This window comes from Leptodactylus fuscus, chromosome 4 (assembly GCF_031893055.1).
Source record: "Leptodactylus fuscus isolate aLepFus1 chromosome 4, aLepFus1.hap2, whole genome shotgun sequence".
In the NCBI taxonomy this organism is placed as follows: Eukaryota; Metazoa; Chordata; class Amphibia; order Anura; family Leptodactylidae; genus Leptodactylus; species Leptodactylus fuscus.
This window is the reverse complement of record NC_134268.1, coordinates 127,360,973-127,375,079: the sequence shown is the minus strand read 5'-3', so window position 1 is coordinate 127,375,079 and position 14,107 is coordinate 127,360,973. Positions and strand designations below refer to the sequence as shown.

The following is a 14,107-nucleotide window of genomic DNA, read 5'->3' as shown; positions in this document are numbered from 1 at the left end:
TGATGTCAACCTCCTATGGTGCTATAATGGAGGATTCCCAGAATCCAATAAGAACCTGTTGAAACTTAAAATATCCAACCTAACCGTATCGTGGGATCTGAATTGGGCTTTGGTGGGATTAATGCTGCATCCCTTTGAGCCCTCTTTGAGAAAGCTAACTCTCAAAACAGTGTTTTAGCCGCAATTACCATGGCTCAGTGAATAAGAAAGCTGTCTCTGTTAAATGAACCTTTCCTTACTGTCCTGGAGGATAGACTCATTCTGAATATAGACCCAGCTTTTTTTCCAAGTTGCTAACTGATTCCACAGTTGACCAAAAGCCAACAGTTGCAACAAGCCAAAAAATAGGCTAAGGCTAAGACCCCATGTTTCAGAAACGCAACTTTTTTTGTTGTGGTTTTTAGCCAAAGCCAAGTGTGGATTCAAGAGCAATGGGAAATATATAGGATACATCTCCCTCCTGCTCAATCCAATCCTGACTTTAGCTCAAAAAACTGCAGCAAAATCTGCAAAAAAAAAAGCCTGGAAGTATGACATTTTTTACACGTGTAAAAAACGGGTCAAAAAACGTGGCACATTTTTTGGCGCTTTTTTACAAGTGTAAAAAATTTCATTGAAGTCAATGGGAGTCTTATTTTTACACGTGTATTCTTTACACGTGTATTTTGCCAAAATGAGTGCGCGTTTACTCCATGTGAATGGACCCTTAAAACTTATTTCACAAGAGCTGTTGCAGTATCCTTGGCTCAGATATATTCAGCATCTCTTAGTCTACTCCCCATACTTTCTTCAAGCACTATGGGCTGGACCTGTCATTGTCTCAAGATCTCTCTTTTAGGCGTAAAATTTTGCAGGCAGTAGTCCCTCCCTAATGTAAGTATTATCTGGTGTTTCTCTTGTGTCGGTGGTATCATGGTAGTGAGGTTAAAGGTAAAATTATGCCTTACTGATAATCCAGTTTCACAAGCCACCATGACTGTACCTCTGAATTTCCCTCCCTTGGATATATTATGATACCTTTTATGGGTGATCCTATTATTTATAAAACCCCTGAGAAGTTTAGGGGCGGGAAAGTTCTTTTAATCTGTGTTCCTGTTCCTCTTAGGGTCGAGCTCTGGTGTTGGCGCTGTCATGGTGGCTCATGAAACACAAAAATATCGGTAAGGCATAAGTCTACTTTTTTTTATGCTAAAATTTTTTGTGGACTACACAATTGCAGCAATACCAAATTTATGCATTTTTTCCCTATTTATTTTTTGAAATTTTACTACTGATTACAGATTCTTTTTAAAAAAAATAAAAAAATCGTTCGTTATTGCTTTCCAATATCCTTAACTTTAGGGCTTTTACAGCATTTTTTTTTTTTTTTCATTGTGGGAAAACAGCAGCTGCACCAAATGATAAATCATATCACTAAATTCATATCAGTATTTGCAATTTCAATGTGTACACTAAATAGATCTAATATATATTTTTATACAATTGTATAATCTGTACAATTAAGTGGTAAGTCAATTCATTTTAAGGGGTTTCTGAAGTGTGTGTGTTTTTTGGGGGGGTTTTAAATCAATTTTTTTACTGTTTGTAGGGGACTTTCATATTAATCTTCAAATTTTTGTAGAATCCTTAATTTATTATGGCATACACCGCCAAAATAACAATTATAAGAATCGGGTAAGAGAAGATAATGTGGTGTAGTGCATAAAATAAAGCTTAACTTTTATTAAATATAATTTAAACAGCCAAGATTGGCAAAATTAGTCTAAAAAGTAGGGAGAGAAGCCCACAGATCATGTCAGATCCTCTCTTCATCCCCCCAGGTACAAGGGTAAAAAAAAAGGCAACTACACTGCACAAAAAAATAAAGGGAAAACTTAAGCAACACCATGTAACTCCAAGGAACACTGATTGACTATCAATTTCACATGCTGTTGTGCAAATGGAATATACAACAGATGGAAATTATTGGCAATTATCGAGACACACTCAATAAAGGAGTGGTTCTGCAAATGAGGACCACAGACCACATCTCAGTTCCAATGCTTTCTGGATAATGTTTTGGTCACTTTTGAATGTTGGTTGTGCTTTCACACTGAATTAAATGGACTCTACTATCGACACAAGCACATCCAGGATGGTACATCAGTGCGAGCTGTGGCAAGAAGGTTTGCTGTGTCTGTCAGCACAGTGTCCAGAGGCTGGAGGTGCTACCAGGGACAGGCCAGTACAGCAGGAGATGTGGAGGGGCCGTAGGAGGGCAACAACCCAGCTACTTCCACCTTTGTGCAAGGAGGAAAAGGAGCACTGCCAGAGCCCTGCGAAATGTCTTCCAGCAGGCCACAAATGTGCCTGTGTCTGCACAAACAGTTAGAAACTGACTCCATGAGGATGGTATGAGGGCCTGACGTCCACAGATGGGGGTTGAGTGCTCACAGCCCAACACCATGCAGTATGTTTGGCATTTGCCACAGAACACCAGGATTGGCAACTTCGTCACTGGTGCCCTGTGCTCTTCAGAGATGAAAGCAGGTTCACACTGAGCACAAATGACAGACGTGACAGAGTCTGGAGATGTCGTGGAGAGTGATCTGCTGCCTGCAACATCCTTCAGCATGACCGGTTTGGCAGTCGGTCAATAATAGTGTGGGGTGACATTTCTTTGGAGGGCCGCTTAGCCCTCCGTGTGCTCGCCAGAGGTAGCCTGACTTCCATTAGGTACCGAGATGAGATCCTCAGACCCCTTGTGAGACCATATGTTGTTGTGATTGGCTCTGGGTTCCTCTTAATGCAGGATAATGCCAGACCTCATGTGGCTGGAGTGTGTCAGCAGTTCCTGCAAGATGAAGGCATTGAAGCTATGGACTGGCCCGCACGTTCCCCAGACCTGAATCCGATTGAGCACATCCGGGACATCATGTCTCACTCCATCCACTACAGACTGTCCAGGAGTTGGAAGATGCTTTAGTCCAGGTCTGGGAGGAGATTCCTCAGGAGACCATCCACAACCTCATCAGGAGCATGCCCAGGCATTGTAGGGCAGTCATACAGGCACATGGAGGCCACACACACTAACTGAGCCTCATTTTAACCGCCTCATTTTAACATGTGTTAAGGACATTACATTAAAGTTGGATCAGCCTGTGGTGTGCTTTTCCACTTTAATTTTGGGGGTGACTCCAAATCCAGGCCTCCATTGGTTAATAAATTTGATTTCCATTGATGATTTTTGTGTGATTTTGTTATCATATTCAGTTTTGTACAGAATAAAGTATTCAATGAGAATATTTCATTCATTCAGATCTAGGGTGTGTTATTTGAGTGTTCCCTTTATTTTTTTGAGCAGTGTATGATGTGGTCCATATATGCACCTATGTGTATTTAATTTTAAAACCAACTAGGCTACATGCCTTGACTCTACAATTTATTACAGCCAAGCCCCCTTCCTTTCCTTTTAAGAACACAAGGTAGTTTATACGTTAAAGCTTGTCAACTTTTTGCATATTAACTCCCCCTTCCAGATTATTTTCAGTTTCCCGTCTATATTGCTATGTGAGGGCTTTGCATGACAAGTTGTACTTTCATTTGCCACCATTTTGGGGTACATATAATGTTTTGATTTAGCTTCTATTTACATGTTTTGGAGGTCAATGTGAAATAACACTCAATTCTATCATTCTTTGAAATGTGTTTTTACAGCATTCTCTGCATTAAAGATGGAGATACTGTATGTTGTTAGGTATCCACATATGTATATAAGTGGGGACTTATACGCGTATGTGGATACCTAACAAAATATTTTGTTTTGTTTTGTTTGGGGTTTTTTTTTTTTTGTTTAAACGTTGAGGTTTTTTATTGTTTTTACGTGTTACACTTGAAGCTGGGATCTCAGGTCCGCAGTAGTATCCAGCATAACACATCTGTTCCTAAGGGAACCAGGAGACTGCAACCACTTGAACCCACAATGTTATTGCGGAGGATCCGAGGGAGTGACAGGAGCAATCTCTTTCCTCTGACCCCCTGAATGCCGTGGATTGCTATTGATCATGGCATCCAGGAGATAATACGCTGGTGAATCTTCTGATTCCAGTGGCTGGACAAGGACCTGGTTAATGCCAGCTAAAGTATGTGTACTCCATATGTACACACATAAATGACAGCTATTGTGCAGCAGAATTTATTAAACGCAGCATCTAGAAAAATGTGAATTTTTAAGAATTGTGCAGGGTACCAGATGGGTCTCATGGCTGGTGATTGCAGAAGAGATGGTTCTTGTGTCGTTGTGCCATAATGCCAGTCCAGAACACATCCACACTTCTATGTTTAATATTTATTCTGCGCAAAGGCTTAACCACCTGTACTAGAAGAAATGTATTTTGGGGAAATGGCACTGTATTTACAGCAATCTAATCATTTATTTTTATTGGATTCATATGTAATCTGAAAAAAAAAAACCTTTGCATACCTACAAATGGTATGAGATACATAAAATTCGCAATAAAGGCTACGTATATATTGTGAGGCACTTTTCTTGGGATGCTGCATTGTGCCATACTTTCTCACAACATTTTAATACACTGACAACTGAATGTTACGTTTCCCTTTGTCAAATAGTGTATTTCTACTGTCTGTCACTTTCAACAATAATTGGGCAAAGTGAGTGTGTAAAAAGTTATATCATTTATAAGAGTAACAGCAATACCCAGTTGTCAATGTACTCATATATTTACAGGAGGAACGTAAAGATACAAGTAGCTACTAAAAAACTTTTACAGGATAGTTGACTTAAAGTTGACACTAGACCTACAGTATGCATGTAAGATTATTGCATAGGAATGCAGTGTGTATGTAAAGGTTTTGAGATGGGTCATCTGGTGTTTTAATTCAGAATTCCATCAAAGGAATACTTACAGGGTATTGTGTAAGACTTATTAAACAAAAAGGTTAACTTAAAGGGGCTTTATCATTGGGAAAAGTCATTTTTAACTAAGCACATCCTTGCATAGCCTTTAGAAAGGCTATTCCACACCTACCTTTTGTATGTAAATCGCCTCAGTGGTTTTTGAATGAGCCCGCTTTTATTCATATGCTAATTAGCTTCCAGCCTGCACAGGAAGTTCCCAGCAGCCTCCTCTCTGCTGTTCTTTCCTCTGTGTGTGCGCGCGATCAGGGAAATGAGTCTTCATCAGCAGGAGCAGCCTGTGCTGTACATACACATAGGAGAGAATAGCAGAGGGTGCATGATGAGACTTCCGGGGTGCATGTAAGAGGATAATTAGCATATGAATAAAAACAGGCTCATAAAAAAAAAACTACTGAGGCGATTTACATACAAAAGGTATGTGTGGAATGGCCTTTCTAAAGGCAATGCAAGTATGTGCTTAGCTAAAAATTACTTTTCCCAATGATAGAGCCCCTTTAAGAATTATATGATGATGTTCTTGATGACTGTATTAACACGTCATTTTCTTCTAGCAAAACCCAACAGGAAACTGACCTTTCTGTATCTAGCAAATGATGTGATTCAGAATAGCAAGAGAAAAGGCCCTGAATTCACAAAAGACTTTGCACCAGTTATAGTGGATGCTTTTAAACACGTTTCAAGGTATTTATATTGGTTTCCTCTCTATGATTAAACTGTGCATCTCTGGCTTTTAACCTATTAGTGGCTGACTTATAAACTATCTATGTGTGTGACTAATTGCCTTATTCCGATTCAGGTGATCTACTCCAAGGCTTTTAAATGGTTTTGGACAGAGTGGATCCATAATCTAGGTATCATCTCTTCCTGAGTACTGGATACCAGGATACTGATGCCTGTACATAACAACTGAGGGGCCTTTTATATATTTCCAGTAGGCTAATCCAAAGGCATGGCCTAATAGACTGTCAGTGTGACAGGCAGTATAATACATTGTGCTACATAGATTGTTTGTATAATGAAGATCACCAGTTCAAGTCATCTTGGGTGACTAAAAAAAAAAAATTACAAAAAAAATATTCTTAGAAAAAAGTTTTATAAAAAAAAAAAAAATCACAAGTAATATGAACCATTAATCTCCCCCACTCTGAAATGTTCAGTAAATAAAAAATGAAATCCTAACGATAGTATATAGGGAGTGCGGTGAGGTGAGTCCAAGATTTATTGTTTTATGATAAGGAATAAGGATTACCTGCTAAGGAGGCAAATATTATTTATAGGGGAGCTAATATTTATAGTGGGGGAACTTTTAAATATAAGAGGGCTAGTATTTATAATGGGAAAAACTATCATATATAAGATGCTTTATTATAAGAAAGGAATTATTATTATATACATAAGGGAGACTATTATAAGTGGGGACCATTATATATAAGGGGGCTACTATAGGAGAGGAACTATATATAAGGAGCACTGTTATAGGAGAAATTATATATTGAGGGGGTTATTATAAAGAGGGACTGTTAAATATAAGGGGGGCTATTATTGGAGAGAAAATAATATATTATATATGGGACAACACTGAAGATATGACACTTTGATACAATCTAAAGTAGTCAGGGTACAGTTTGTCTAACTGTAAATTTGGGGTGCCATAAATATAACTCAGCACACAGCCATTACTATTCTAAAAATGCTTGGCAACAAAAGGGAGTACTAAGTGAAAACGGACATATAGTTTACTATACTCTTCTACTCTTTCATGACTACATCACAGAGCTGGTGGATGTTAGAGCCCTTGTGCTCCTCCATCTTCAATTTGTGGGTGATTCACAAATGCTCAATTGGGCATAGGTCTGGAGACATGCTTGGCCAGTCTCACACCTTTTACCCTCTGTTTCTTCAGCAAGGCAGAGGTTGTCATATAACCGCCACCCCTTTCACCCCTCCGCATCATATCCAGAGGTTTGTTTTTGCGAAATAGATGTATGAACATCTATTTCGCAAAAACAACCTCTGGATATGATGCGGAGCACGGACACTTGTTTGGATGACCATGGCAAGGCCTGTTCACAGTGGAACCTGTCTTGTTAAACCACTGTAAGGTTTTGGCCACTTTACTGAAGCTCAGGTGTAGCCTAGGCTATCTTTATGTAGAGCAACAATTCTTTTTTCAAATCCTCAGAGCATTCATAGCCATGAGGTGCCATGTTCAACAAATGTTAAGACATCTGTTTCCCATTCACACCTAAGACCTTGTAACCCTAACGAGTCACATGACATCGGGGAGGGAAAATTGATTATTGTCCACAGCTTGTTTAGTTTCGCTTAGGGTGTACTCACTTTTGTTGCCAGGTGTTTAGAAATTAATGGTTGTGTTTTGAGTGATTTTGATGGCAAAATAAATTTACACTATTATATGAGCAGTACGCTGACTACTTTAGATTGTATCAAGGTGCCATATCTTCAGTATTGTCCCATGAAAATATATAATAATTACAAAAATGTGAGGGTTGTACTTGTAGAATACCTTGATGGTGATTGTATATTCTTTCAGGATATATGTGTGTAGATAGATATATATATATATATATATATATATATATATATATATATATACACACACACACACATATGGAATACTGTTATGCCATGTTCTGGTTGATCTACAGAAAAAATATCTGTTTTGTTGAAGTACAACTTTGAAAACTTTTTTCTCTGCAATTCTTGTGGTATATAGTCTTGGATCATGGTCTGCACATGGCCCCAGGAAAAAATGGGCTATTGAGAACAGGCCTTATCCTGTTGGCTTTCAACCATTAGAGAAGTTCATTGGCTTCTCCAACTCTTATAGACAATCTATTTTGAATGTGCCCATCCATTCTACACAATGCTGATTATATCTAAGCAAATATTAAGCAAGCTTAGTCCTTGGGCAGTGTTTTCCCAGAAGAATGCCAAAGGGAAGTTTGTCACCTGTCTCCTCAACATATCGCTGATCCTTCTTATATATACTCTGTGGCACCAGAAAACCCCAATGATATTTCCCCTAGCAAAACTTTAATTCCTGTTTGTAGGAAGAAAAGATATATTTTCCTGGGATTATGACACAAAACTACCCAGTCATCTTGGAGTCTTGCCACTTCTGGTGTCATTCCTTGGCTAAAAAAATCTAAGATTACATGAGCAGCTGCTTCACATGCACCTAAAACTAGTCCTTTAAGGAAAAACATACAGGCCTGTCATCACCAATTCTGGAATCTATTTTGACATATTTTATCTTGGATTTTCTGCCTTCTACTGGTTGATTTCTTCAAAATATCTTACTATGTGCACTTTTCTGGAGTTCTGTCAGCTACCTCTCTGACCAGAATATTTGTAGACCAAATATCTGTGGCCTCCTAGATATCAAGCTGGACTTTTTCTTTGTTAGTCTGAAATCAAATGGTCAAGTGGAACGGATCAGTCAGATTCTGGAGCATTATCTTCATTTTTTGGGGGACAGCAAGACAGTTGAGTGAACCTTCTAACTTGGGTGGAATTCTGGTACAACTTCTCCGGTTGATGACCATTTTTAGAAGCACTTACGGTTTCCACCCTGTGTGATGTTCCAACTGCCAACTCTGCTTATGGGACTTCCCTTCAGGTTTGCCAAAAAAAAAAAGTACAAAACCGAAAATGGCCTGCATCTTGTTTGAAAGTTAGCTGTCCAGAAAAGAAGACCTTCTCCCTTGTTCACTCTCGGGCTATCTTCCAAAAATAACTGTATGAATGTTCCTTTTTGCTCCTTGGTTCCTTTGTCCATCCCAGGTACAGCAGTAGATCAATCCAGTATTGTAAAAACTTGCCTGTTGTCTCCAGTGATGTTAACTGCCAGACCATGTTCACACTAGGGTGTTTCTGCGGTTCAGAGTCCAGTAGAGCTCCGCAGGGTTTTTGTTTTAGTTTTTTTTTTTTATAAACTCTGCTGACCATAACAGGCTGTGCTAATGTAATGGCAAAATCCTGCTCCTCTCAGCAGTAGTGTCCACTATTTCTCAAAGGGTTAGTGTCTGTACCAGTAGTTGCGTCTCAAGCCAATCCCTGCTGGCCCTCCTTTTATATGTATCTTCTGCCCTGCATGTGAGCAATACGTTTCCTAGCTAACTGGACCTGCTGTAAGGTGTTTCTGTGTCTGACCTGATCTAAATGGTCAGTTTGCTCCTGAGTTTGCAACTTTCTTTTGTTCCTTTCCTGCTTATTACCTGTGCCCAACTTCTTGCTCTTCCCTGACCCCTGAACTATGCCTTTGCTTGCTTGCTTGTTGATCTATGGGACCACTTAGCTGAGGAGAGAAATATAAATTGCAAAAACATGGTACAGCAGGTCAAAATGTGAGACCATACATAGTGTGTTACATATTATGAAGGCTCAAAGTCCAAAGGTATTATTCATGACGGGTCGAGAGGGTTTAAACATATAACAGAATTTCAATAAACGCATACTAACCAAGAGCGTAGACACGCACTTCTGTGTTAAAGTCTGTCTTGCCCAGTGACAGACCCAAAACATCACTGTTCTAGAGGAGATCTGCATGGAGGAATGAGCCAACATACCAGCAACAGTGTGTGCCATCCTTGTGAAGACTTACAGAAAACACTTGACCTCTGTCATTGCCAACGAAGGATATATAACAAAGTATTGAGATGAAATTTTTTTTATTGACCAAATACTTATTTTTCACCAGAATTTACAAATAAATTCTTTCCAAATCAGACAATGTGATTTTCTGGATTTGTTTTCTCATTTTGTCTCTCATAGCTGAGGTCTACCTATGATGTCAATTACTGCCCTCTCTCATCTTTTTAAAGGGATCCTATCATTAAAACGCAATTTTTTGTGACTAACACGTAGGAATAGCCTTAAGAAAGGCTATTCTTTTCCCACCTTTAGATGTCTTCTCCGTGCTGCCATATGGTAGAAATCCCGGGTTTTTTTCGGTATGCAAATTAGTTCTCTCACAGCACGGGGGGCGGGCCCCAGCGCTCAAACAGCTGAGAGAACTCTTCAGCACCGCCTCCATCTTCTTCTGGAACGGACTTTTCACTCATCTTCTTCCGGTGCTGGGGTCAAACTTCTAGGCCTCGGGCAGAGCCGACTGTGTAAGCGGCCATTTTTCTTGTGGCCGCGGGCTTGTGCAGTCGACTCTGCTGAGGCCTAGAAGTTTGACCCCTAGCGCTTTAATGATGGGATCCCTTTAAACTCGTTGCAGATGTTGTTCCTGGCAGGATTTGAAGTGCTAACCACTGAGCCACCGTGTTGCCCCATAATGCCAGTATGATTTTTATGACTTATGTATTATAGAGCAGAACAGAGTCAGCAGAACTGGATATATGTGCTGAGGGTTAAAAGAAAATGTTGATCCCTCCAGTGTTCAGAGCATTTTCATGAAATGAAATACATTAGAATTTGTGGAGGAGTCTTTTAATAAAGCAAATATCTAATACAATATTAGTAAATATGTTATTTGCTGGCTAATGGAATTTTGTTTACCTTATTTAAACAGTGATGCAGATGAAGGCTGCAAGAAGCACTTGGGCAGGGTATTGTCAATTTGGGAAGAAAGAGCTGTGTATGAGAATGATATCCTGGATCACTTAAAGAATGCTTTGTGTAAGTAGAAGTAGCATATAATTTTTTTTTCTTTTAAGTAACAAATCAATTTACATGTTGTTCTGCAAAATGTTACTAGTAATCTTCCAGACAACATAATATGGAAAGATTTTGTAGTAAATGTTTTTGGTTGAAACCTTTGCAATAATAAATCTTCCACTGACAGCAGGAGGCTGTAGAGATGCCATGGCCAATTATAATGACTTTTCCATAGGGTTACCTGAGCTACATAATTATACAGTGAAATTTTTTTAAGCTAACCACTCAAATTTGCACAAAATAATGGACATTGACTGATGGCTATTCATCTCATTGCTGGTTCCTAGCATGACTCCCCTCCCATTCCTAGATCCCAACATGGTTCCTGTTTACATTTTCCTATTTCACTGCTTACTTTGACATTACTTGACATTTCATAAGCCAAAATCTGAGCTTTAAAGCCCACAAGGGAGTACACCAAGAATGCCCATTTTGGTGTGCGGTTTACATAAAACCCTTCCTTTTATGCTCCAGTCCCGAGATTGTCCTGGCAAGATCGGGATCTTAGTGCCAAATTGCTTTGGCTATGACAGGGGTAGACAAACTACAACTCCCAGCATGCATACTTTTTCTTTTCTTGGAACTCCCATGGAAGTGAATGGAGCATGTTGGGAGTTATAGTTTAACAGCAGCTGGAGTGTCGAAGGTTGCTGACCCCTGCACTATAACATGGATTCTTATCCAGTGTGAAACTGGTGATGGATTTTCCTTGCATGTCTGTCTATCTATAGTCCTGTGATGCGATGCATACATAATTAAATAGTATGTTTGAAAAAAGACATATGTCCTGATCACAAAGCTGTCAGCTGTGACTGCTACAAACAGCTCCTGGGTTAAGCTATTCCACAGATTCATAGTCCTTTAAAGTGAAGAAACATTGTCACTTTTTTTTTTCCCTGCAGACAGAGTGTCCCCTTGTCTTTTGAGGGGATTTTACATGGAACAGCGTTTCCCCATATTTCTTGTATGGGCGATTTATATATTTATACATGTTTATTTGTATAGGTTCTACTTCCTCTTGTCCAATCAAATCAGATTAGTCTGACAACTTTTGTCCTTAGTAAAACCATGCTTACTGGCTGTTATACCATCACCTACACCTGTATATAGTATTTTAAGAGGCCCTCAAACCATTTCCCCGCAATAGATGTTGAACTCTCTGGTCTATAATTACATAGGGGAAGACAAAGAAACCCTTTTTGAAAATGGGTACATTTGTCTTGCGCCAGTCCCTTGGCACATGTCATAGTCAATGCAATGTGACTATGACGCATAACTAATATACAATAGAAATGTTTTTAATGATTATTCATATATTACGTCCTTGGATTACATCGTGGTATTGGTGTCACTTGTCTAATTAGCGGGAATTATATATCGATGCTCATAGTCTACTACATTTGTGCCTCTTTAGTGGTCCAAAACATAAACAACATATTTTAAAATTAGAAAATGTTAAAGATCAAGATCTTCATGATAGCCCTTACAGATCCAAGGCGATTCACTGTTTATAACGCTATTTGGCATTGAGATCCCATTGCAGATCTCAATTCCCGACAGCGCATTTAACAGCGATTCGCTCTGAAATTGTAAGGGCTATCGTAAAGATCTTGGTATTAATTTAAAGGTGAGATTCTTATCTTTAAATTGAATACAAAATCATCATCATCATAGCCCCATTCAGTCCTGAGATATAGGGTTCTAAAGTGTCCCTCCCCCCATCCTGTATCAGGAAGCATCTTAAGAGCTGCTGTAGGAGGAGGATGGGAGAGGAGGAGCCCTGCAGATTGCACAGAGGTATCATCATCATCTCTGCATAACCTGTATGTTACCCCAGGGGGGGAAGGGTAGCATGAACTTCTGTCCATGTTATCCCTTTTCTTATCAATCAGATAGCATACTATACTTTTGCTCTCTGATTGTCACATAGAGGGAAAATGTAATTCCCCTCTGTGCCTTACTAGAGGGTTATTCTTATGTCATACCAGGAAATGTATTGGCACTGTGACCCAGATGTTTACTATTGTCCAGGTTGCAGCGCCAAAAGAGTCGCACCAAACACTTACACAACACATGCGCAAAGTTATCAAAATCACAGCATGTCAATTATACCTACAAAAACGCCAGTGGTTTCCCCATAGGTATCATTGTAACAGAAAGTCCGCGGAGGAAAACTCCAACTTTCTATTTAAAGAGGACCTTTCACCACTCCAAGCACTTTTTAGCGGCGTTTCCGGCCCGTCGGGCCTTAGCCTAAAAAATATAAGTGAAAAACTTAAACGATGCATCCTTTTGTCCAAAAATGCGCAAGTTACAAACTTATACAATATTTTGCTCATATGCAGCAAGAAGAAGAAAAAATTAAAGGGCTCTATCATTGGGAAAAGCCATTTTTAACTAAGCACATCCTTGCATAGCCTTTAGAAAGTCTGTTCCACACATACCTTTTCTACACTTATCGCCTCAGTAATTTTTGATTGAGCCTGGTTTTATTCATACGCTAATTAGGCTCCAGAGAGCACAGGAAGTCCTCAGCAAGCACTCCTCTCTCTCTCTGCTGTGTGCTGTGTGTGAGAGCAGGGAGATGAGTCATCAGCAGCAGCAGCCTGTGCTGTACGCACAGGAGAGAGACAGTGCTCGATGAGACTTCCGGGGTGCACGCTGGAGGCTAATTATCATATGGTGTTAAGATCATTCCTCAGTGCCTCTTGTTACCCAGAATGAATCCCACCTTACTAAGGCTCCATTTGTTTCTGACACAATAACATAAGGCTCCATTTAAGACACAATAACATAACTTATTTAGCTTACTTGTATTGCGCCATCGTATTGCTGTCACTGTCCCACACAGAGCTCACAATCTACATCCCCTACCAGTCTTTGGAGTGTGGGAGGAAACCCATGCAAACACTGGAAGAACATACTAACTACTTACAGATGTTGTACTTGGCATGATTCGAACCCAGGACTCCTGCGCTGCAAGGTTGCAGTCCAACCACTGATTCACTTCTCTGCCCACATAAAATATTCTTAGGATACATCTGTATGTGTCTGACTTCAGATCAGCATGGTTAAGACCCACCTCTACATATTGTGTGGCTATCTGCATGTTAACTTTATGGATCAATGCACTGTTCTAAAAGGGGCTCTATCATTCTACACCTACCTTTAGTATGTAAATTGCCTCAGTGGTTTTTGAATAAGTCCATTTTTATTCATATGCTAATTAGCTTCCAGCCAGCACAGGAAGTTCCCAGCAGCACTGTCTCTCTACTATTCTCTCCTATCTGTGTGTACAAGCATGAAAGCATCATCAGCAGCAACCTGTACTGTATACACCAATAGGAAACAATAGCAAAGAGGGTGCACGATGAAAAAAAGGACTTATTCAAAAACCACTGAAGCAATTTACATACTAAAGGTAGGTGTGGAATTTAAAAGGATATGCAAGGATGTGATTAGTTAAACATGACTTTTCCCCATGATAGAACCCCTTTA

At 39.6% G+C, this 14,107-nt stretch overlaps 1 protein-coding gene across 1 annotated transcript in view; it reads left to right on the top strand.

Moving 5' to 3' along the window:
- RPRD1A (regulation of nuclear pre-mRNA domain containing 1A) overlaps positions 1-14,107 on the top strand; it is a 52,389-nt gene that overhangs the window by 29,040 nt on the left and 9,242 nt on the right. The window contains exons 2-3 of the mRNA XM_075271034.1: positions 5,473-5,602; positions 10,464-10,570. Of these exons, the coding sequence (XP_075127135.1) occupies positions 5,473-5,602; positions 10,464-10,570 (237 nt within the window). The remainder of the gene's footprint in view (positions 1-5,472; positions 5,603-10,463; positions 10,571-14,107) is intronic.